The sequence below is a fragment of the Odontesthes bonariensis genome, chromosome 17, assembly GCF_027942865.1.
Source record: "Odontesthes bonariensis isolate fOdoBon6 chromosome 17, fOdoBon6.hap1, whole genome shotgun sequence".
NCBI classification, from domain to species: Eukaryota; Metazoa; Chordata; class Actinopteri; order Atheriniformes; family Atherinopsidae; genus Odontesthes; species Odontesthes bonariensis.
The window spans coordinates 14,054,799-14,079,280 of NC_134522.1; the positions used below are offsets into that span (position 1 = coordinate 14,054,799).

Sequence of the window (24,482 nt, forward strand, 5' to 3'; positions counted from 1 at the left end):
GCTGCTGCTGCTGCTGCCCTCTGAACTGATCGGAGAGCAGCTTCATTCTCCAGCTTTCCACTGACAGAGATGTATTATTTATAAAACCTGGAATCCACAGAGAAGGCTTCAAGCCTCAAAAGAAAAGAAAATGGCTTTTTAACAACTCTACTAGTGCCAGTGAATTATCTTGAATTTCCTGGACTCCAGGACCAAAAGTCTACTTTTTAAATGCTTAATGTTGACAACATATGCATGTTAAGTAGAGACTAGAATTAAGTTGACAAAAAAGATCAATGTTTTAAATGTTAATTGTATGCTGCAATAATACCAATGATATGACAAACTATTAAAAATGTAAATGAATCGGCTCGTTTTCCATCGGACGGCTTATCTGCACGATGTGTCTTTTAACATGAGAGAGGTCAGAGATGATGGGGGTATCAGGTGACCCCCACCACACGTTGTGAGAGGTATTTACAGCCAAGTGAGAGATTTCCCCCCCCCCCCCCCCCCCCCTCATTTTTCATTTCCCAGTTTCTTTTTGTGAGTCGAGCTTGCGACACGTGTAGCCCTGCTTAAAACATATGCTGCATGAGTCAACGCACTAGTTTTACCTCCCTCGTCCACATTTACGTAACTTGGTTGTGGACGCGCATTGCCAAATGGACGGCAACAACAGGAAAGCCTTTCGTGTAGTGAATTAGAACATATAGCTTCACAAAGTATGCTGGATGCTATTATTTGGCACTCTTTTAAAAGAAGAAACTCAACAAAATCTCCACATAGGACTTCTAAAGGGCTTCAGACTGACCTGGAATAATGTGAAGTTGTGTTTTCATCCCTTATCATGCCTGGAAGGGGGCTCCATGGACAAATGCAAGGTGGACACGAAACCACTATTAAAAGAAAGGCCCCAACACTAATGTTTGCTACAGTCTTTCTGTTCAATACACAGAGAAAAAACACTGGGGAGCTATTTTGGGAATCCAGCATCTCAGTTCGTTTACAGGCAGTGAAGCCCGTAAAGAAGAGAGTCCTTCTTCAGTCGCACACGGTAGAGGTTCAGTCAACATAAGGCGCTGCTTTGCTGTGCATATCACATGTCACAAATAAATATTAAAACCAAAAAAATCACAGAGAGATTTCTTCATGAAATATGTTACTTTGTGTCATAAAATTGGGATGACAACATGAGGCGCACGTCTGACAGCGCAAAAGAGTGGTTGAAAAAGTGAAGATTGGTGAAAAAGGTCACGATTGGTTGCTGTTCGCAAGTGGCCTAAATTCCACTGAAAACCATCAGAGAACTGGACTCTGGTGTTACAGAGAGGACTCCGGCGAAGTGGACAGAGCTTGGACACACTGCAGTTGAAGAGCAGCAGGAACAACCAACTGACGGGTGAAAGAAGCTTTTAGATGGAAGAAACGCTCAGAGGCAGCCAAATATTACAGAGGTGGGCCAGTAATTGTGTCTTGGATACTTCTGTTTTATTCTTTCTTTCTTTTTTTTTTACCTCTTTGAAAGGTCTTTGAAACCCCTTTCTTGTTTCTGTTGTTTTTCATCAACCTTGGAAATGTTACTCAAAGTCCCACTGCAGTCACTAATTTGCAGTTACCACTTGCCTTAAAACCCATCCGCCTTCTTCCAAACCGTACGTTTCAAGGTTTTGCCGTGATGACGAAACCTCTCACGAATTTAAAAATGCCTCGGGTGTGGCAACACTTGTTTTTTCCTCTCTTCTGTGAACGATGAACTTTGAATAATGCTACTCTCGCCCGGCCCACATCTCCACCCACCAGGAGCAAACCTCGCCTTTCTGGGACTGTCGGGGGTGCTCTGCAGAAACAAAGCAGAAAATCTTTGGCCAAATCACTGATGGCAGATTTTGCTCCTGAGAAATCACATGGACACGTTAACAAGGTAAACTTGTTTTATTTTAGAAGAGAGGACTAAATATTCAAATCATGTAAATTGGTTCACTTGCAAATATTCACAAATATTGATATATCCTAAATTCTCTGAGCTGCTAACTATTTAACCCATAAACCGAGGAGTAATTTTAATCTATCTTGTATTTTTCTGACCTTATCAGCTACTAGCTGCCTGCTTCTTGCCATATATATATATATATATTTTTTTTAACCACACAAAGCCTTCTAATCTTTTAGATTGCTCTTTGTTTGTCTCCCACACCTCGGCTTGCCGTAGCAAAGAAGCTTAATAGTCTACATTAGCTTCAGCCAGATGGACCCCTACTTGAAGAAGACAATCTCATCAAGCCTCACAGACTGCACAAGATCAGTGAAGGCTTTGTTGCGAGAATTGTAAAAATAATTCTAACACGTGTTCCTGCAGGGAGTTGAGCAGACTAAATCATTTGGTGTGCTGCTGTCATTTCTTCCTCTGTATTCAGTTGAGCATGGATGATTATGGCTGACATGGAGCTTTTCAAACCCTGTACAAAAATCTATTTAAAGCCATTTTCTGAGCACATCATGGAATAGAAAGGCAAGTGTGAAAGCGCTCCTGTTTTCTGTAAGGGCTAACATGTAATTTCGTCTTGTGGAAATGATTCCTTGGAGGTTTAAAGACAGCAGTCCAATCCTCGAAGCAGAGAGAGGTGACTGGTCTGCTGCGGTCACATGTTCCCTCCCGCTCTCCCTCTCTTGCATTCCCTTACTTTGTTGCAACACTCCTCATCTCCCTCGCTTGCTCTTTCCCTCCTACTCTCCCTGTGTCTCACGCTTTGCTGGCGTAGTGGATCTTTTAAAAACTTTTTTAGAGGATGTGAAGAGGGGGGGAAAGAGTGAGTGTGCTGCAGCAGCATTGGACAGCATGTATAGTTCTCTCCTCTCAGGCTGACATTTACCCCTCTTCTCCATAATCTCCCCTTCATACCTCCTCTCATCCTGTGCTTGACTGTGCCGTCCCGTGCTGCCTCCTCCAGCGACATGTATTCCCTGGACGATTTTGGGTAAGGCCACATGACTGTTCATCACTGCATCTCTCTCTGTGTCTCTTTTTGTTTTGCTTTGTTTTGTTTTTCATTTTCTTTGCTTTCAGAGTTACCTGAGCAAAGCTGAGCTTGGTTTTGGAGTGTGTGGCAATGATGTTGCTTCCTCGCACTCAAGTGTTTCTGTTTAAAGCCTGGCTCAGCTTTCAGATCACATAATCTGTTTGCTTCTGGAAGAAGAGCTTTGTGCGATCGTTTGTCTGCAGAAAAAAAAATTGCTTTTGTTTTGTTGTCTTTGGTTTTCAAGCGTTACATTCAGCTGGCTGGGGTTTGACAGAAAGCCAGGAAAATGGGAGAGAAAAATCTCCTCTTGGGCTTGCTGACTTTCTCTCATCTGTCTCCTTCTTTCCAGCCCTCTGCCTGTGTTTTCTTTTGTGGGCAGCTGTTAGCAGAGAGGTTTGATTTTGATTGGTTCATTTCAGTCTATTCCTGGGAAGAAGGAGCGAGTTTCTTGCTGCCTGTTAGTGCTTCTGCTCAGCTGCTCTCGCTCGTTCACAGCGCTCATCTGACTCGTTGCATCATGTATGTGTTAGAAGGAAGGACAGGAAAAAAGGGATAGAGCCCTAATCTCTGAACGTCTGTATGAGTGGGGTTATCGAAAGGCAGATGAAATCCAGATAGAGGCATTATATGGCCCTGGCAGATTACAGCGGGCCCTGGTGATTTGTTTGAGCTCAAATACAGATGTGGAGCAGCGAGAGGTGGAAGGGATCACATGAACGGTTTAGGCTTCACCACATGAACTCTAGTAATCTACTGCAAAATACAGTACGTCCCATGAAAAACCTCCCTGCATCTCATAGAGCATTGTCATTATCTAGGATCTGCTCATTCAGATTGGAATATTTAAAATGACAAAAATCGGCCTTCTCCTGACATTTCAGCTGATGGACGTGTGCACGCTAGTTACCTGTGCGCATTGATAATAAAGGCTAAAAAAAGAAAGCATAAGGTCTGCAAGGTCTGTATTTTCCTCCAAACGGAAGCGGCAGTTCCCTTTAAGGATCAGGATTAGTGACACCATGAGAACAGGACAGCACTGAAGAAGGTAGGCTGAGGAGGAGGAGGAGGTGGGGGAAGGGTAGCCATGAAGTGGGGGGTTGCTATCCATATTGCTCTGAATGTATCCATGTCAGTTAGCCAGAGGCCCAACTGGCAACTAAAGAGCCAAGCAATAAATAAGTGAAGTTGTTTTGGGGGCTCCGTGTGCTAATTTCACACTGTTTACTGTTGCATGATATAGATACAATATCAATGGATTATGTCCTCATACTGAGGCTCATACCTGATCAATCTTTGATCAAAGAATCCTTTTGGGTTATTAATTCCTTTGGTTTACGATTGTCATAGTAGTAAAAAAAAAGATTCTCGAGTTCTCATTTTTTGGTTTTCTTTTTTAGTCACGGTTTATTACTTGGCACATCTTTGATGTACAGGCACGAAGACTTTGAAGGAATCTGCCATCCCAATAGCTGGAGAAAAGAAACCAGCCAAAAAAAACAAAAAAACTAATTAAAAATAAGAAGATAGATCAAAGTAGAACCAAAAAAACTAAGGAGAATCTTATTAGCTCCGTGTAAAATTGGTGTGTCAAGCTCAAGTTGTGAGAACATTTTTCTTAAACTGCTTGAGAAGCCAAGTTCATTCCAAAGGAATCCAGATGCTGAGCAAAGTTTAATTTAGCAGAATGCAGTTATTTTAAAATGATAGATATCCTATCTTCAATTAAATATAGTACAAAGAAAACAAATCAAATAACGAACTTGAGAAAAGTTGTTGTTTTTTGAAAATGCATTCTCATTTTGCATTTGATACCAGCAGCATTTCTGAAATAAGCTCGGCCAGCAGCATGCTTACCACTATGTTGCATTGTGTCTTCTTCTACCAAAGTGTTTGGGAACAAAAGAGAGAGACCGACTGCTGTAGTTTTAAAAAGCAACATGTTTTCTTAATCTTGCTGGATATCAGAGTTCAGCCACTCAGTTCAGGGCTTTCTTTGTCATATTTTATATTGTATAACACACCAAATGACATGTCTGAACTGCAGGCGGTCCAGTTTATGACCCTGGTGCTTTTGCTCCAGAGCTGTGCTGTTGTGATAAATGGTCACTGACCCATGCAGTGGTTTCCACTACAAAATCATGTCTTGTATTTGGCAGTTCCACTGGAGAGCCTGAATAGTTCTTATTTTTTATTTATGCAGTTTTATATTCAGTAACATTAGTCAACATTAGTTCCATTTTTTTTCTTCTTCAAGTATTATACAACTTAACCAGGCCTTTGCTGCCCCTGGCCCAATTTTTTTCTAAACATGCTGCTGGCATCATGTCCGAAATGAGCGTAGGAAACGATCACAAACAATGTGATTTATATGGTTTGCACGATCATGTTCTCAGATCCTAAACTTTCATATATATTTTTAACGATATCTCTTAGCAACATTTGACGTGGAGAAAGTGTTGAGGATTATGTTTGATTCTGACTGTGATGACTTGACCTTGAGTACCTTCCCCCTGTGATCGTTTTATAAATGTTAGTCGTTTTTTATAAATGTTAGTGAGCCGGCCGAGTCGCCTCCTCGGGGCACAACCAGTGCCTCGTCTGTCACAGATCGAGCTTGTTAACATTTGCCCGACCTGCCACCGAAATGTCCTGCAGTCCAGCTGAGCCCTCTGAGCAACAGACGAGCCAACAGTAATATTTCTTGGCACTGATATTTCTGTGAGCCGTACCAGGTCACCCAAAAAAAACAAACAAACAAAAAAAAAAAACTAAATAATACTATCGGCTGGCTGATCCCCCTATTCAGCCAATCCCTGTTATTTAACCAATCGCAAAAGGTATCATTTGATTAACAGTGTCTGGTCACGACCCCAGAGGTTAAAAACTTCATAAGGCAATATTTTACTATCCTAGCTCTGGAGTGATTTCAATTTTGAGTAGTGTGTGTTTTGTATACCAGAGAGAGCTGTAGAGACATGAAGCCTGCAGGACAACTTGATTTTTGACCCTTTTATTGGACAGTTGTCAGTGACGGCCTAAAAAGGAGACAATTGTAGGCTGATATTTGCAAATCCTCCATCCTCCTACCTCCACCAGAAGGAGAAAGCAGCAGCGATGGAGGGTAATGCAGAGTGAAGTGAAAAATAAAAGGGAAGGAGTGGGGCCGGCAATAACAAAGCAGTGAATCAGAGAAATATGTCTTAAAGCACAAAAAACACCCTGTCACAACTCCTCATAGCTCTACCGGAAGTTACTTCATTGCAGGATTTCATGTGTCTGCTGTCCCCTCTCTGCCCTGCATACAAGGGTGTTGATATTTGTGAGAAATTTTGTCAGGATTAGCAAATTAACTGGTTGAAAGAAGAAGAAAAAAGGCAATTTCCATGTGTAATTTTTGCTTGTTTGCATTGAAAATCAAAAACAGTCACAAGTGACAACTTTTGGGGGAGATCTGATTCTCCAAGCCATGAAAGAGTTGATGTAAACAGTCAGTGGGGTTCCATGGTACTGAAAGGATAATTGGCTTAATTACAATAAGAGTTATTAAGTGCATGTAGACACCTGAATCTGACAAGAAACTGGATCGGATTGGATTACTCACGATCGGATTAAGACCTTGAGATAACTCTGTTGAAAGTCAAATTAAACGTGTTTGCAGACGGGTGAAGCACGTGTTGAATTAGACTTTGTGTTCTGCGCATTCTCGAGATTTTTTTTCCGTGGTCGTGAATTGGAAGTCAGACGAGACGATATTACTGTTGTTGGCGCCGTCAGAAATAAAGAAACAAAGCGATGGAGAATGCACCGTTGTGCATTCCGTTTGTGCAACAAGCAGCTCATCACAAACGAAATGTAGCGGAGGGTACCTTCATCTTGCTCTTCATTCGCCATTTTCTCAATTGCCTGAGTTTGATTCGATTCATTCACCGATATATTTCCAAGGATAATTACCCTCGCTCAACTCATTCTTATTGTAAATTAGGCAATTATCCCATCCTTTCAGTGCCATGTAACCCCACTGATTCTGTGTGCTGTTTTCCATTCGGAGTTACATCCGTAACTCCAGGTTAAAGGGATAATCCGGAGTAAAATGCACTTTAGATCAATTTACGGGATGTTGGGAGTACATACGTTGAGTTGACATCAAAGTCATGTCATTTGGATGTGTTACGGGATATCCCGTAAATTGATCTAAAGTGCATTTTACTCCGGATTATCCCTTTAACATCCATGTCAAATTTGTAGAAACACAAATCCAGGCGTCCAAGTACAGCATGCATAGTGAGGATGTCATCAGCTGTCAGTGATGAACTAGACACGTAAAATCAGATGATACATGAGGAATGTTACCATTCTTCCTGAGGGTTATATCAAGGTCAGCGGATATACTGGCGCTGGTTGCTTTTTTTGCTCTTTGTTTTATTACATCTGGATTTCTCTCGGATAAAGTACTTGTAGTGAATGATGGGTTAGGGTGATGACTTCCAAACTGCTCCTCCTCTACCTTGCTCTTTTCTCAGTACGTCAAATTCAGACTGAGCAACAGAGTCAGTCACTTTATGGATGTTAATGGACATTTAGCACACTTCCTTCGCCCAGCTAATGCGTGTTATGTTAGTGTATACTCACCCATTACGTCCACCCCTCTGAGGTAGAGGGCATCCCAATCAATAGTAATTTACCACATGTGGACCGCCAGTGGTTGTTTTAGACTCCGCTTGATACTGAGTGGCGATGGCAACAACAGGCTGGTGAGGAGGAGGAGCAGGCGAGATAACAACAGGAACCTCTACTTCATCCCCAACACACTCACAAAATGTATCGTTTGTGGATTAGGGAGGGGGTAGTTTGGAGGGATATGAGGTAATCTCCCTTGGGTTAACAGTATGACAATAGCACAGAGGTTCAGTGAAACACACACACACGCTCATCTGTGTCAGACAACCGGCTGGTCAATGACTTCATCTCTGCCCGTCTGTCAGTCATCTCTTTGTTGCTGGACGGATGGATCATTGGTCTCATGGTGGATGCAGCAGTGCAACAACCCAGAACTGCGGGATGATTTTGATCTCATTCTGTTTCTAAACGGATGCTTGATATTCATGCTGTGTGTTTTCAACAAGAGGATTATTTGTTCTTGATAAGTCATAATTCTAAGGCGATAACACAAGAAGGAGTTTGTGTCATAGATTGCCGCTGTTGTTTTCCTATAAGCCAAAATGGACATACACCGGCTTCAAGTGCTGCGTTACTGCATTCCTCAGAGTGTGAGCGACTCAGGGTTGTTTTACAGCCACATCGCTGCCAGGTTCGTACTCACTCTTCACTTGACTGTGTGTGAGCATCTGATTGATAAATTCCAGTATGGAGCAGAGATAAGTCAAATATCAAGACCTAATGTCATACCTTTTTGTCTGCAAGGTCTTAATATTGTGTGCTAAGAAAGCATTGTGTTATTACAGCAACACAGATGGACATATCTTTCCTGGCTGTCTTTTAATCAGAGCAAAAATACTAATCTGTAATCTTAATCTGGCCCTCAAAAACCTGCTCTATAGGAACAGAGCCAAGGTTATTTAGGATTTGTTCGTCTGTGCATGAGCAGTTTTGCTTTTTACGTTTTCTATAAAAGTAAAACTGAGTTGGCAGAAGTTTTGACAGATCTTTTTGAAGATTCTTTCTCTTGCCTGATTTAGTCTTTTAAATCAAAACCAGATATGCTGACATAGAGATGCAGCTGCCAACTTTACACCCAGCGTATTCTGTATTCTCGACACTCTGCACCTTCACATAGAGCATATCTGAATAGCAGGGCTTTGAAAGGCCTCCACACATGTTTAATTTGCACATGTTTTAAACACAGTGTGGCTTCTGGTTAAAACGGCAGCCTTTTAGGCCAGTGCCCTCCTCTTTCTCCCTCTGTGTTTTCTGCTGGCAGGACTGAAGATGAGAGGGAAGAGACGGAGAGGAAAGAGGTTGCTGCTGTTGTCCCAAATGAAAACTGTGGGAGCAAACAGCCCTGTTGGATGCTGTTGTCATGAGGGAGATGAATAAGGGATAGATGGCAGTGTCGACTTGAAAATCGGGGACAATAAGATTTTAAATATGTGTATCTGCTGCTTGAAACTGACCTGACTCCCAGTGTTGAATGCAAAGACCTGCCTGTTTAATCCTCAAGCGTCATGACTTTATTCATCTTTAGTGATGTTTAAAATAGACAAACAGTAAGGTGTTAAGTTGCTTGTTGTTAAGTTAAAAAAAATGCATTTTTTTAATTTTTTTAAATTTTTTAAATTTATTTTTATTTTTTTATTCCCCCGTTTACTGAACAGAACTGCACTGCATGCTTATGTTACATTGATTGCATAGATTGTTCCACCTGCACATTATGCACAAAGAACACTACTAGAAGAAAACACAGAATGTAAGTTACATTTTCATATTTTTATGTGAGTTAAGATAGCCGCACTTCAGGCAGGTTCATCGTGACATGAGACTGAGTTGTTTTGCACACAACAACTGGAACATTTAGCAAAGAACAATTGTGGTTTTACATTAAAGCCATTACAACCACAGCACTCTGCTCTATCTCTCGTTGTCATTTGGGGCTTAATCGTGGTCTATTGTGTAGTATTTCAGTACTTGTATAGACTATAAAGTGGGGGAAGGGGTTAGATAAGCATACTGTTGTGTATTTAAGTGGGTTTCCTCTGAACAACGTGCAGGATCAGGGATTTTTAGGCTCTGGTGTTAATGTAGCCTGTAGATTATGTGAATCTTCTGTGTGGCTTATATTCTGATTTTAGTTGTAAGTAGAATTTGAATGCATTAGTAGGGGGAGATCATCGGTCTTTTAAATTATAAATGTGAAGTCATATTTGGCATCTTACAGAGATAATCAGAAGGAACTTTCACCTACATAGAAAGTCTTATGTTCACGCATGACTTTGAAGGGAAAAATCTGGTCGTGTGTATCTTCAAGTGTCCACGATATTTATCCACAAACCAGAGCTGTTTGTTATAAGCAACCAAAGAACCGTAGTGCACTTCCTATTGTACAAAGCTGCAGTCAGGCTTGTAATCTGGGTTGTTTACTCTATATCCAAACTTCTCTTACTTCTTACTTCTCTTGCTATACAGGAAAATTCTGACATTTTTAAAACCCCACATTCACACCTTTGAGACTATACACGAATCAGTCCATTATTGAGTGAGACGCCAGTAACTACAATGCAAGATATTTCAAGGGGCAATGGTCTACAACTTCCTGAAAGTGCTTGTTTTAGAGAATGTCAAACATTTTACTCTACCAAATTCTACATTTGAAAAAAGCGTCTAATCCCAGTGGGTGAGATAAAACCGTCCACTTAGGATGTCAAACCATTGTGCAGGCTGCAGCCATTTTGTTTTTACCACTAACAGGCCCAGATCATTAGCATAAGTGTCTGACCACATTTAGGATTTGAGTCCTGTGGAGACGAGCTCTGTAGGACTCTTACCATGCGACATGTAATGAAAGTCTTTTTCAGTCTTTTTTAGTTGTTTAAGAAAGACAACAGTGAAAAAGTGCATAAAAGATTACACAGAGGTGAGGAAGGAGAGTGAGGTGATAATGTGATCAATCCCAACAGGACATAGGACATAAGGTCAGTTGTTTTTCATACGCTTTATGAATAAACTCGACTTGACTGCTGAAAGAAGTGTTTCCATATTCAACGTGCCAGCAAAATGCCGCAGCACACTTGATAAATCTCTCACTAACTGTAGAAAACTGGGATTCATCAAAGTTACGGGTAGCCGTGGTAACTGAAAGTTTTTCGTTGATCTGATATCACTACATGGAAAAATGTGCTTTGATACGGACAATTGCTCCACGGATTACTTTGGAGCAATTGCACAGTCAGCCTTTATAGAGTTTTCACTGTAGATCGAGCAAATACCAAACATTTTTATCCTTATCAATTATTTACACCCTAAAAGCTTGAAAAAATAGGGCCAGAACTTCATTTTAAAGCCGTGTCTCCTTCTTAGGGATGCGAAGTTAAAGCGGCTCAGCTTCACTGTTTGGCAGAACAATAATGTGGTCTTGGGGGAAAAAAAGTTTCCAAAGTTTACGAGTGTGCGCGTAAAGATTTAGATTCAGTGTGTATTGCAGAGTATTGACAATAACAGACGTATTAATAACGCTTATGAGTGTGTGCGAGCCTTTATTTTTAACATCTGTGCTCCGTGTAGTTTAGTTGCTGTATTACATTTCTGTGCATGCAGCAGCATCACTTCAACCCCATGCAGTCTGGCATCTATTCTACATCTCGCTGCTCTTTTTTAACTAGCGAACAGAAAGTCATCTGCTCACTTGTAAATGACCTGGCTTCTCAGTAATAAAGTTGGCTTGGGCTGTTTTTAGTTCTTGGGGCCTTTTTCTCTGCCTGGGCCTATGAACAGTACTTTCCCCCGTGCAGCAGATTAAAGGTCTTGTACAGGAGTTAAGTCCTGGTTAAATTAGATTTAAGACTGCAGTGCGGTAATGATCTGCCCTCTAGACTCTGTCTCTAATCCAGCCAGTCAGACAAGCTTCTTCCTTGTGTGAGCCGGACCCCCACACCCAAACCCTGTTCTGTAAATAGATGTATAAACCACCACCCATGAAATGCAAAGTGGCAACTTTTCCCCTTAAAGCAAAACCCTGGAGGCTGCAATCCTCGTGGTGAACATAATAATTACAGACAGCTAAATGGATCCATACGTTACAACCAATCTGTGTGTGAGTGAGTTGGTCTGTTCCTGTTTCTGTGGCCCTTACCTAAAATAGCAGTAATGGGTATTTTTAGTGGTCTGTAGAGTAAGGGTACCATGATATATCGTGTGTGGGTGCATAATTATGTATTTCTTTTGCTGTATGGTGGCATATCACAGCATAGGGTGGATCAATTTGGCCCACACTTTGCACAGTTATTGGGTCCAGTTATTTTTCTCCTCCTGTCCAGACTAAAGACTAATTGAAAAATAAAATTAAAGTTAAAACCATTGAAACTTTTCATTCTGAGTGTGGTGGTGATTCGAGTTTTCGGGACATTGCAGCGTTCTTATTTTACCAGTGTTGGTCTTTGGAGTCCAGCATAGACATCCAGATGTTAGATATGACGCATATTGCTCTGCTGCAATGAAAACCTGATCCCACTGTTTATTTACAAGACATCTTCTGTATTTAGATCCTCCCTGACGCTGATTTGATGTCTCTATTGGCTTCAGCAGCAACCAGGGATGCATAAAACAATGTAATTACTCCTCCTGCTTCACAGGAAGCCTCTTTGGATGCTAGTGTCTCTTTCAGATGGCTTTCATTGTGCTGGAGGTTAGGATCTCTTTCAAACTAGTTAATCAGCATGAAATGAAATTGATTAAGATGTGACTGTGGTGGGTGCCTTCTGCGTGTCCAAGTTATGTGACAGTTGAGAAAACGATTAAATGATATTTACTGTGAAATGATGGATTGCAGCACAGAGGAGGTGTTGAATAAGATTCTGAGGGTGGTTATGTGGCACGTGTATATCACCAGTGACCTTCTTGTTCTCCCTGATTCTTAGCTTAGCTTTTATGTGGCTCAGATTCCTGTGTTTTCTTTCTCAACCAAATCAAAGCCAAACCAAAACTTTCCGTTTTCTCACTAAGCTTGAACGCTAAACTCTTGTATTGGCCTTGTTTTAGGATGTCGGGCTGTAGACTGTATAGTATCATGTTGTGTGCGTGAAGTAAAATTTTCAGTAAAATTTTTCTGGAATCTTTCAGATTATTTAATGCAAAATGAGTACTGATGAGTCAAGTTTCCTGCTTTGCCTTCGTTATTGTTGCACTGAATTAAGACATACGATGCTATTCCGCCCATCAAAGCGTCAGCCTGTTTCATCATCTGACTTTTAGAGTGAAAAATAAACGAGGAAGCTGACAGCCGGACGGATCGGTTTCAAAGGGAAAGCTTGTGTTGAAGAGTTTTTTTCTGCAGAGAGCGATGAATGAAGAACAAAACTAAACGAGTAAACAAAGACCGTAATTAATTCATAGTTGTGTTTTCATTTATGTAATGATTCATTTCTATATTCTGCTGCTGATCAATTTGATTAGACTTTCTTAATGTGTTACTCTGTCTGAATGTTAAAGGGATAATCCGGAGTAAAATGCACTTTAGATCAATTTACGGGATGTTGGGAGTACATACGTTGAGTTGACATCAAAATCATGTCATTCGGATGTGTTTTGAGAATTTCGATTTGACCGTTTTAAGCCAAAAGTCGTTAGCCTGGAAGTGACGGGGGCATATCATGTCACCGCTACAAAACGCCAGTACCTGCTCTCAATCAGAGCCTCTTCCGTCAACAGGAGGTTATCTCAAGCGAGACATCACGTCACGTGACATTTCAAAATTTCAACCTGTTAGTAAGCTAGGCTTTGCTGTTGCATACAACTTCATTTCACTTTTGAAAGAAATACTGGACTGTGTTTGTAAAAAAAACGGCAACGAAATTGTGACTTTCCAGAGCGAGTTACTCCACACTCGGCAATCAACTACGGACTCACGTGACGTGATGTCTCGCGTGAGATAGCCTCCTGTTGACGGAAGAGGCTCTGATTGAGAGCAGGTACTGGCTTGATTAAATTCATTCTGGACTCTATATCCGACCACATGAAGACCTCAGGACACTTCGGTTTGGCTTTAGGGACCCTCTACTCACTACCACGTAAGTGTTATGTTGTTTGGAGCTGTAGAAGAGGTATAAAAATAGCCTTTTGTAGCGGTGACATGATATGCCCCCGTCACCTCCAGGCTAACGACTTTTGGCTAAAAACGGTCAAATCGAAATTCTATAAACACATCCGAATGACATGATTTTGATGTCAACTCAACGTATGTACTCCCAACATCCCGTAAATTGATCTAAAGTGCATTTTACTCCGGATTATCCCTTTTAAAGGATTTTCAGAAACCAGTGTTGGGACTGGAGAGGAGTCTGACTTATTGAGAGTTTAATCACACGTTGGGCTTTGATTATATGATCACACGTTGTCCGATTATATTGAACTGCTCTTTGCTTGCCACTGTTATTCTTTTGCTTGAATAAACAGGCTAAAAAAATAATACACCAAAAAGAAATTTTATTTGTGTGGCCTTGAAAAGAGAGAATGAAATGGATGGAGTCTTTTAGTTTTCATCTTATATGGTGACCAATGGAGCAAGTTGATGCTGGGATGCGCGGATGTTTTCCTTTTATTTTGACAGCAACACTCAAAAAGCTCCAACATATAGGCAACGTCAGCTGTGGAAGAACATGCTTCCTTTATACTTCATGTATATTCATTATTCAGTATGTGTGAGCTGGTTTCTGATCTCTTGTTTCTCTCACTGTCTGTCATCAGTGCTGTAAAGCCATGAAATGTACCTCATTAGATCAGTCACCCATCTTTTGAAAATCATTTATCAACTTTATGTATAGGTGGACCTGTTAGCCAGCAGCTGAGCTAAGCCAAGTGAACTGGACTATTCCAGAAAAACTAAAGAAAAACAAATTCCCCAAGTACTTTCATACCTGTCACACCTTTGTTGTGCATGAGAAGTTCTATTCTGCTTTTGTATCCGCTGTTCATCTTGAATCTATCTTTGCTGACTGCCTTCCTCTTTAATGCTTTGGTAACCTTAGCGTGTTTGACATTTAGTTTCATCCCAGAGACAAAGGCCTGAACAAATCTGAACAGCAGTATTGAGCAGGCCTTGCAGAGCTGTGCTGAATGGCTCACTATTTGTTCGGGTCTGTTCGGGTACCTTCCACTGTGAACAAGCGGAATGAACATATACCCCAACAACAAAAGCTAATTGCCATGATAACAGAAGCTCTGCCCTCGGGCGATGATACCCAGAGAGCACGCCTCATGCATCCCACTCCCTTCCTCCTCAGGGAACACTTTTTTCCAGCCTAAATACAGTACATCCAGTTATCTAATCATGAAGCTGCTGAGCTTCACAGAAACACAAAACTTCCATTAAATCCATCGTGTGCACGCTCAATATTTTCTGGACTGGATCAGGTTCAGTCATTATTTCCTCCAGCACTGAGATTTTTGCTAATGGACTGATCTGTTCAGAGAGGGGGAAGCGCACAGCCTTGACACAAATTGTGTACGTAAAGGATTTGTGTGTGTAGGAGGGTGGGGTGAGGGGAGCGCATATGTCTAACCATGTGTGCAGGGAAGTGCTTTGCTTAATTCAAAAGCTTCGAAACGTGGCCTCCTTTTCAGCACTCGCCTATGAGGCTTATTTGACATGAGGAAGCACTCAGAGCAGCAGAAGCCTTCATATCCTCTCCGTCCTTGTTTTTCTCTCCATTCTCTTTGTTCTTCTCTCTGTACTTCTCATCTTTCTCCTTCTCACTCATCCCGGGCTGACTTTTGTGTGAATATTCGTCAGCTTTCACTGAGAAATCTGTTTTATTCCTGCAAAAACAAGCTGAAATGCTCAGAAGGGGTCGCAATTTTCCTTGGAAGAAACATGAGTGCTCACAATTCTGAATACACACAGCACGAATAGAAATAAATTTATATTCAATTAACAAATGATGGCCATCATATAGTACTTTCTAAACAACATGGATGTGAAAGGGATTATTCATTGACGAACCCACAGAGAACTATTAACTCGCTCTAAAGCTTCTTCCTGCTTTATGAAACTTTATCGTAAAACCTTTCTGGTTTTAAGTCATTTTTACAGAAAGTGGACACAATAGAATCACAGAGAATAGGATAATCGGAGAGACAGGATAACATACTGCTGTACAGACTAAGAAGTCATCACAGTATTCCTCCAGTTTCTCTTATCATGCAGCTCATACGCTCTAATACTGAGATTCCACCGGAAGCTGAGTGGAGAGTAGCTCAACCTGGCAAGCGGCATCGCCGGCGAAAGCCAATCAGCTCTCTATTGTTGTAATTCCTTATCCTGCCTCACAGAGGTGTTCTGGATTACATGTCTGCAAGTGCAGACAAACCATCCGGTTTGGTCCATGTGACATAAAAGTCTGATACAGTGGGTGGGCATGAGGCTTTATGCAGACTTTACACAACTACGTGTTTCTCAACAATCAGTTGATAGTCTTATTTTTTCTAACAGTTTTTAAACTAGACGTCTAAATGAACTGTTTACAGTCTGTTGTGGTGAAAGATAAATGTCCTTGTGGGAATGTTTCTGTAAGTATTAAAGTCCATTCAGTGTTGTGTATTAGTATTAGTGTTGAAATCTTCAGAAATGTCCACGAATGGATTGAGCAACTTAGCTGATGATGTCACACACAGCGTTAGCATGTAACACAGGTGAACTCTCTTAGTACACAACACGTAAAGCCACTTGCATCCAAGAGTTCAACATCCGGGATGCAGAGATGGATGCTGTTCTGCATCCTCCTCTTCAACTCATTTGGATTTGTGGTGGTATTTCAGGTATTACTTGGGGTTTGGAAAGCTCAATCAGCTGCTCCAACATACAAAAATGTTTCCTACTGCCATGGTTATGCATCATAACAGCTGAATTGCCATCAGGAATCATTCCACCAGGAAAATGTTTTTTAGTTCATTAGAAAATCTCAAGAAGACACAAAGAGTCACAATGATTTACTGCAGCAGGCTGACAAAACTAAAACAACATATAGTAACTTATATAACTAATAACTAGATTATCAAACATAATAACAGAAATAACAAAAAAAAAGTTTCCTAAATTATTACTTTAGTATAAATACTCTCATGTTTTCTATTAAACTGTCATTTCCCTTTAGGTGCCTTCTCTCCACTTTACTTTTTGATTGTCCTACACTCTCACATCTCTGGTGCGAGACTAGATTTGCTCTGCAGTTTGACTTTACTAGTTCCAACCCAAACCAGCGATCAGAGCAGAATCCCCCCCACATCCCTGCTTCAAGCCGATCCAATCTAACACCAGCCGCACGACGTCACCCCTAGAAACTTTTTGCACGCTGTCAAAAGTTAGGAGATGGATTTGTCTTTAGCTGACCTGCTCTGGTGGCCTTAAAATCCTTTTATTCCTCTTTTTTTTTTCCGCTCGTCATCTCACGATTGAGCAACTTTGTGTCAAGAAGACAAAGAGGAGTCACTTTATTTCTGACTTCTTCAAGAGAACTGAAACCATCATGGAGCTCGAGGGCCTCCAGCCCTTGGGCCCAAACTGCTCCAGAAATAGGGCCTGTTTTTGTAAGGAGAGCTGCAGCCACCTCCCTCCTTCCCTCCTTGTCTTCTCCCAGAAAGACTCTGTTGGTCTGTCAGGTCACTGAAGTGGAGAGAAGTGTTTGCTACATGATTAAAGAGTCTGTTAAACTCATTTGGAGAGGCAGGAAACATGATGTATTTAGCTATACCACATCGGTTTGCAATCACAATGGAAGCCTCCTTAGCTTACAGGGGTTGGAATTTAAATTGTAGGACTGATTGGTGATGAAACTTATCATTGTTTTACACTTAAATCATTTTATTTTCTATCCAGTTTGATTTTGAAAAAAAAGGCACAGTGTTTGCATGAGGCTGAGGATGACTCTGCGTCATTATCTGTCAACCAAGAATGAAAGATTCCTCCCTTAGGAATAACAATGAAGACGTGCCGTGCTGTTTATACAGAGGCTGTCTCAATACTTCTTCACAGAAATAATCATCTGTATCTAGCTGTGATGACTTAAATAAGTTCTTTGCGATAGGATGTTATTAGAAGATTGTTAGATCAAAACTTACAACTTGGTCTTACAACAACCCGCATATTCAGGTATTTTGTAGCTCTGAAAACAGTCGAAATCGCTTACTCATTGGTTATTGTACAACATAATTATCGGTCTACATGACTTCCAACAAAAGTTTTTATGGAATGACGAACAGCGTTTGGGTGAAGCTAAAAGAAGTGCTGCTTTCTCATTACTGCGGAGTTATTTGCGGCTGTTCATATGACCGTGAGGTTGGTGGAGAGCAGATGATGGCAGGAAAGTAAGAGGAGAGCCGGATGAGACTGAGCCATGTGTTAGTGCAGTCCAGGGGGGTTTCTCAGGTGTCACGCTGTCTTCCTCCTGTGGAGAGACGCATCTGATGGAAAGGTTGTCAGATGAGCGCGTCACAAGTTGGCATTTCAGCTTTGCTAACGTCGTCAGGGGGTTTGGGTCTGAAAAATGCTGTGGAAGAAATCTTTGTGTGTGTGTGTCCTTTGTCAGATATCGCCATAGTTTTCTGCCATTTTTATGGACAGTAACATAATCTTTCACTGTGTAATCTCATTCACATCTCTTTTCAGGAATGGAAGGTCCTTTTTGTGCAGCATTATGATGCTGAGAAGTCTCTCTTAAAGATTATTATACGTCGCCAATGTTTCAAATGATTCGATGTGATTGATTATTATGAGCTTCCAGTTTTCTGAGGATTTCCTGATTTTTATTCTTCTTATTTGATTTATTTATTTATTCCTTATGCTACGTTATTATTTGTTAAAACACTCTCCCTGAATTGGTAAAGAAAATAAATGTGCAGAGGTTAGTAAGTTATGTGATTATTCATCTAGTTGATCATTTGTTAAAAGTATTCTTTAAACCCGATGTATGATGTCATTTTGTATTTATGTCATTTTTCATGTATCTCATGTCACAACTTTATTAAAACATGAATTCGTAAAACTATTTGCCTCACACAGTTTAGGTCCCCCTCGTGCCTGTTTTTATCTGGCACCAGGACAAAGGCAGCTGATCCTTTTTGGGTCAAGTCTCTTGCATTGTGGGACGTACATGGATTGCACTTGTTCCGGTACATCTTGCAGATGCTCAGCCAGATTGTGAGATGGGGAATTAGGACACCTTGTTTTGTCTGTTGCCTTCCTCAAGCTCTTCCTTGGCAGCTTTTACCATGCAGCGGGGCACATTGTAATGAGGTTGCCATGCAACAGTGGTAATGGTCAAAGTAAAATCCCATCTGTGCACTATTACAAAAAGATCATCGTTATTCACTTCACCTGTGGGTGGTTTTTAACGCTCTGGCTGATCGATGTGTGTCAGCTTTTGCAGAGATGAATGCAATCTTTACAGTCAATGAACAGATGAACACTGATCTAGTTGATCTTTAGTTTTTCAGACTGCTAATGTAAGCCTGAATGCCAGAGAGCTGAGGTGTTGAAAGTGTAAATTGGAGAAGCTTTACAGGTTTAAGTTAACATCACCTCTCCCTGTCTGCATCATTTCTTCACACTCTCTCATGTGTTCCAAACTGAAGCGCCCTTAGGTTCACATGGGGTCAGTGCCAAAACCTCATCACGTGGGAAACAACCGGCTAAGCTTTTTTAAAACTCTCCCTCGTGTCTTTAGGAACCGGTAATTTTGAGTCACAGACCAATCGCTCTTCATAAAGAGTTCAGTTATGCATCGGTGGTAGCATTTGTTCGCTTTTTGCCAAGCGAGTCTTTATCTGGCGACATGCTTGCTGATCAAACACTTGTGTTTTTGAACACACTGTATCATTATCCCACACATTACACACACCCCTCTGTGCCGATGTCTCTGCACATGTCTTAAGGTTTCTGCACCGCAGTGAAGACCCAGACAGAAAAAGGAATTTTCCAGGCTTCAGTTTTAAGTGGAGGTCGTGTTACAGATTTTAAAAACGGCAACTCGCCCTCGGCCTGGTGCTCGGAAGCTGACAGAATCTCACACAGGCAGCGTGTTATTCTTGAAGGGGTAACTTTTACTGGTTGCAGCACAGAGGTCTCCAGTGACCCTAATTACACTGTTAAATAGGTTTTATGGAAATGCTTTTTATTGCATTTGAATTCACTAATTATCTCAGTTTCTTCTAATCAAAGCTTCCTTCGTAATTCTCTTTGAGAGCTGGCACTCATTACTTTGGGGTGTATGTGTATAATCTAACAGGAGAAACTTCTGCTTCTTTTTTCACCTCATCGTTTCTACCAAGAATGTTTACAGCTTGTAAGCTCTCTTCGTGCATTCTGTTGAGATAACCATAGATTTTCATTGATCTCGGGAACCTGGACAAAGGAACCTCTCAGCTGTTTGGCAAAACAAACTTAACTGTTCTGATATTAATCTTCAAATTTAACAAAAATGTTTCCCTTGTGTCTTTGACCAGCGAGCAGAGTATCTGCCAGGCGCGGGCCTCTGTGATGGTCTACGATGACGCCAGTAAGAAGTGGGTGCCCATCAAGCCTGGGCAGCAGGGCTTCAGCCGCATCAACATCTATCACAACACTGCCAACAACACCTTCAGAGTGGTGGGCGTCAAACTGCAGGACCAGCAGGTGAGAGGCGCAAGGAAGCAAGCTATCCGTGTGGAAAGAAAGTTCTGGGATTCTTTATAAAGTCTGGGGATTATTTTCCCTGATATGTTGGTGCTAAATGATTGAAAGGCACAGCAAACTTTGCAGTCGGACTCATAATGAGTCAGAGCTCAATGACTTTAACCCAGCTTAGTAAAATGTTTGTATTTGTAACAGACAGATTCTGATCCCAGAATTTTTAGCACATCTCTATATATGACACTTTATGTTGAGCTAGTTGTTGTTTGTTGTTGACTTTATCGCTATTCTACAGACAGTTTTGTCTGTATCTGCTGCAGATTTCTAAAATAATAAATGACCTTTAAGCATCTGTGTAGAGTCAGTTCAAATTGGAAAGTGCTTATCTGCGTCATCAAGTTTTTCCAGTGGAGAAAAAATAAAATATACATTTGTATACATACCATAGTTTAAAGTCACACTTTTGAGAAGTGATGCACTGGTTTTTCATTCTCCATTGTCTCCCAAAAATATTACTATTGGAGCACATTAAGTTAAAGTCGCCATTTGAATGACCAGCCTGCTGATGTACTGTTTCAATTGTCCTTCTCCCATTGAAGGTGGTGATCAACTACTCCATAGTGAAGGGGCTGAAGTACAACCAGGCCACCCCGACCTTCCATCAGTGGCGTGATGCTCGGCAGGTCTACGGGCTGAACTTTGCCAGTAAGGAGGAGGCCACCACTTTCTCCAACGCCATGCTGTTCGCTCTCAATGTCCTCAGCTCACCCGACGGTGGAGGTAAGGATTTACGATGCATGGAACAGATGCAACTGACGGCTGACCTCAGTTCTGTACGTCAACTTAAGCTTTCACTTCACTGACAGCTGGTTATAATGTACTTCACAATGGTTTCAAATCAAATTATAATTAAATGTCCATCTGTGATCAATTGAGATCTATTTATTCTTGTCTTGAAAGGATGTCAAGTAATCACATTTGTGCACATAGATTTGATTTTGCTTTGACTGAACACTCATGAATGGATATTTTTCACACTGTGTGACAAGCGTTTGCACAGTCAACATGGACATACTTAACATACAATTCATGTAGTTAGTCCAGCACAGCTGATGTCCACATCCTGCAGTGTAACTGCTAAACTAAGCTCTACTACCCCCTGCTGGTTCATCCCATGTACTGCAGCCAAACGCTTAACACTAAACCAAATAATATGAATATCAAGTGTATGGTTGCTACGTCAACATTTTGCTCTATTTTTGGATGTTTTTCATTTTCTTTTCTTTATTATTTTTCATGGTTTTCTAGTGTTTTTCTTGTAAATGTAAATATAACAACTCTATACAGCAGAAAATCTGCTTTGTATTTTTTTCTACCCAGTGAAATCATTCAGAACATGCCAAAAAAAAAACAAGGAAAAGAATAAATGCAGATGAAACCGTGAACAGCATTTGGAGCTTAACTCACGCCTACTCTTGGTTTACCAAACAGCATCTGAGCGTCTCTGGTTACAAGCTACTTATATGCTCTATGTGTGTGTGTGTGTGTGTGTGTGTGTGTGTGTGTGGGTGTGTGTGTGTGACAGAGAAGAAGAAGAATGTCTGCGTGTTTAACTGCAGTGTCATCCCATCTCATCCTTGTGACCCTTCTGTTGGTGGCTAAAATATCTCTCATGGAGCCTTAATGTCGTACCCCTTCATGCTCGCTGGATGTCTTTTCTTTTTTTGGCTCCATTTGGGCCTCGTTATACTTCCATGTCCCTCATGCTATTTCTTCTTAAAGTAGCATTAGTCACACTGTAGTATCACACAGTGCAGATTGTAAGTAGTTTCGCCACCATGCTAACTCCAGAGATTTCTCCTGGCGTCCTCAGACGGGTTTCGTCAGCCATCATCATCCTCAGTAAGTCCCACGCTGCAGAGACATCTGTCCACCAGTTCGGCATGTTTTCCATGGCAACACAGTGCTTGGTAGATAGAGGGAAGTTGAACATCGGACATTTCCTCACTGTTTTACAGAAACTGTAAAAACTGGAGAAATAAATATTCTGTTTCTTACAACAGTGGAAATTTCTATGATTTTGTGCAGTTTTGAGGTACTTCTGCCTTGCTTTTGTTTTTCCAGTTTTTGTTACTTCATTCTTCCACCTCATGACTTTCTGAAGCTCACGAGTGTATTCCATATTTCACACAAAAGACTAAGATATGGGTAGACTCATTGCATAGCAGTGCGAAAATCTTTTTTTCCCAGCTGGCTAATCATTAACGTGATTTAGCTCGTCACCCTTTGGACCACTTGCAACAATAAAAGTCAACATTTCCTGAAGTCGGCTTGTGATTGGTGGAGATTTCTTTGTGAAGCAGCACTTTACAGATGTGGGACATCTGACAGTTTATAATGGCAGTTAAGGAGCCTCTGTGATGGTGAGGATTTGAACATTTAACACCTCGTGGGCAGCAGTCCTCCACTGAGGCAGGTGGTTTCATACCCCAATCAACACTTATTAGCTGATGTAGTTGCTGCTGCAGCTGCTGAGAAAGATGCATCCTGAACTGGCAGCCTGATGGCTTTTGGGGAAATACAAATGACAATCAAAATTAGAGAGCAGTCATTTATCTGTGAAGGTGGTAGAATGATTGTGTCCACCTGTGCGTCTCGGTCCCTCTCCAGTTGCTTCTTCTGCGGCTGCTGTTTGTCTTTCGATAATCTTTTAATCATACCTGCTTGTGGTGGTTTAAGGAGAGAATGACCGAGTACAAAAGGCAGGAACGGCTGATTTTTCTTTGACCACAGCGAGACAACACACGTAGATGCCCACGCGTTGGTCTCCTGTGTTTCATTAAAAAGCTTACCAGTCTGATCAGGCCCTGTCGTCCCCTGGGCTTCCTTCAGCCATGGCAACTGCCAGAGCTGTATGTCATGCATCAGGACAGTACGTATACATACTCATGCAGTGTAGCACCACACGGTGCGATATGTGTCTCTTCCAACTGTATCATTAATATCTGCTGAGGGGCTGTGAAGTGATAATCTTTCTGTTGTTTTTGTGTTGTTTGAAGACTGAATCCCTAAAGTCTTCCATACACAATATACACATATTCATTATACTCACTGCATCTGATAAACCTTTAAGTTAATGCAAACTATATGTCTCCATCAACCTCTTGTAGGAATCAGAATGATTCAGATCAGAGATCTTGTTATCAGTGTTGCAGGATTTCTAAATTAGGCTCTGTCACTACAAGCTGTCTGTTCTAGTTTCAGCCTCCTCCCTTGTTGTAAAGAAAACGTTTTTCAGCTATCTGAATTTTGCTTCTGAAGTCTTCGGAATATTTACTTTGTGGGCAGAGCCGGTAATTATCACAACCTGACAAGCAGAGTTCAAGGGAGTGTCGAGGAGATCGAGGAAAATAAAATGTCTTTGAGGCATTGCCTCTGTATTCTTTGCATTTTGTTATAACAGCACAACAAAGTAAATCAGGTCAGGTGCAGCTGAATAAATAGAAGTTTATTATATCTAAAAACCTGAATTTAAAAAGGCTTTACTGGTCACTTACTGTCTAATCTGCATTATTGAGGACTTGGTATACACAACCAAGTTTTTCTCTCAGGCTTTACAGTCTGAACACAACACAGTGCTGAAAAAAACATGCAGAAAACATCCGCAATCAGGTGCACTGGCCTCTAAAAATACATGCCATTTGACAGAATGAAATGTTAAATCAAATCCAAAAACACCAAAATACAGAAGGTGCAGATGAAAACCACACGCTGAACTCGGTTCCAAACAGGCAAACCCATTTAAAGATTGCTAAAAATCATACGAAGCTGTAATCAAGATAAGATTTATTGTGCCCTGACTGTGATCTATACTGAGCTGCTCTGCCCTTATGATTACTCACTCCACCGCCCCGCCTGCTCCGCCTCATGCCCCAGACACAGCGAACGTAAATATCACCCCATGGGTGATCTTGATGTCACAGTGGGCGTTGGAGTTTGATGACTGGTATTCCGCTGATATGTGATAAGTGATGTCCCTGATGCGCCCTGTTAATAGCTGCTCTAGAATAGTGTATGTGTGTGTGTGTGTGTGTGGTAAAGGTGGGAGGGTAGCTCTCTGTAGTTGGTCAACAAGCAAAGTGCTAAACTGAGCT

The 24,482-nt window shown here is 41.2% G+C and overlaps 1 protein-coding gene across 6 annotated transcripts in view; it reads left to right on the forward strand.

Moving 5' to 3' along the window:
* Positions 1–24,482, forward strand: part of evla (Enah/Vasp-like a) — a 35,750-nt gene that overhangs the window by 2,170 nt on the left and 9,098 nt on the right. The window contains exons 1-3 of one of the 6 annotated variants that reach the window (XM_075448030.1): positions 2,700–2,957; positions 20,163–20,331; positions 20,928–21,108. In XM_075448030.1, coding sequence (XP_075304145.1) covers positions 2,935–2,957; positions 20,163–20,331; positions 20,928–21,108 — 373 coding nt within the window. In that variant the 5' untranslated portion in view covers positions 2,700–2,934. Of the gene's footprint in view, positions 1–2,699; positions 2,958–8,199; positions 8,308–20,162; positions 20,332–20,927; positions 21,109–22,093; positions 22,231–24,482 lie in introns of those variants that run through there. The other 5 variants (XM_075448029.1, XM_075448028.1, XM_075448033.1 and 2 more) reach the window with 5 other exon arrangements.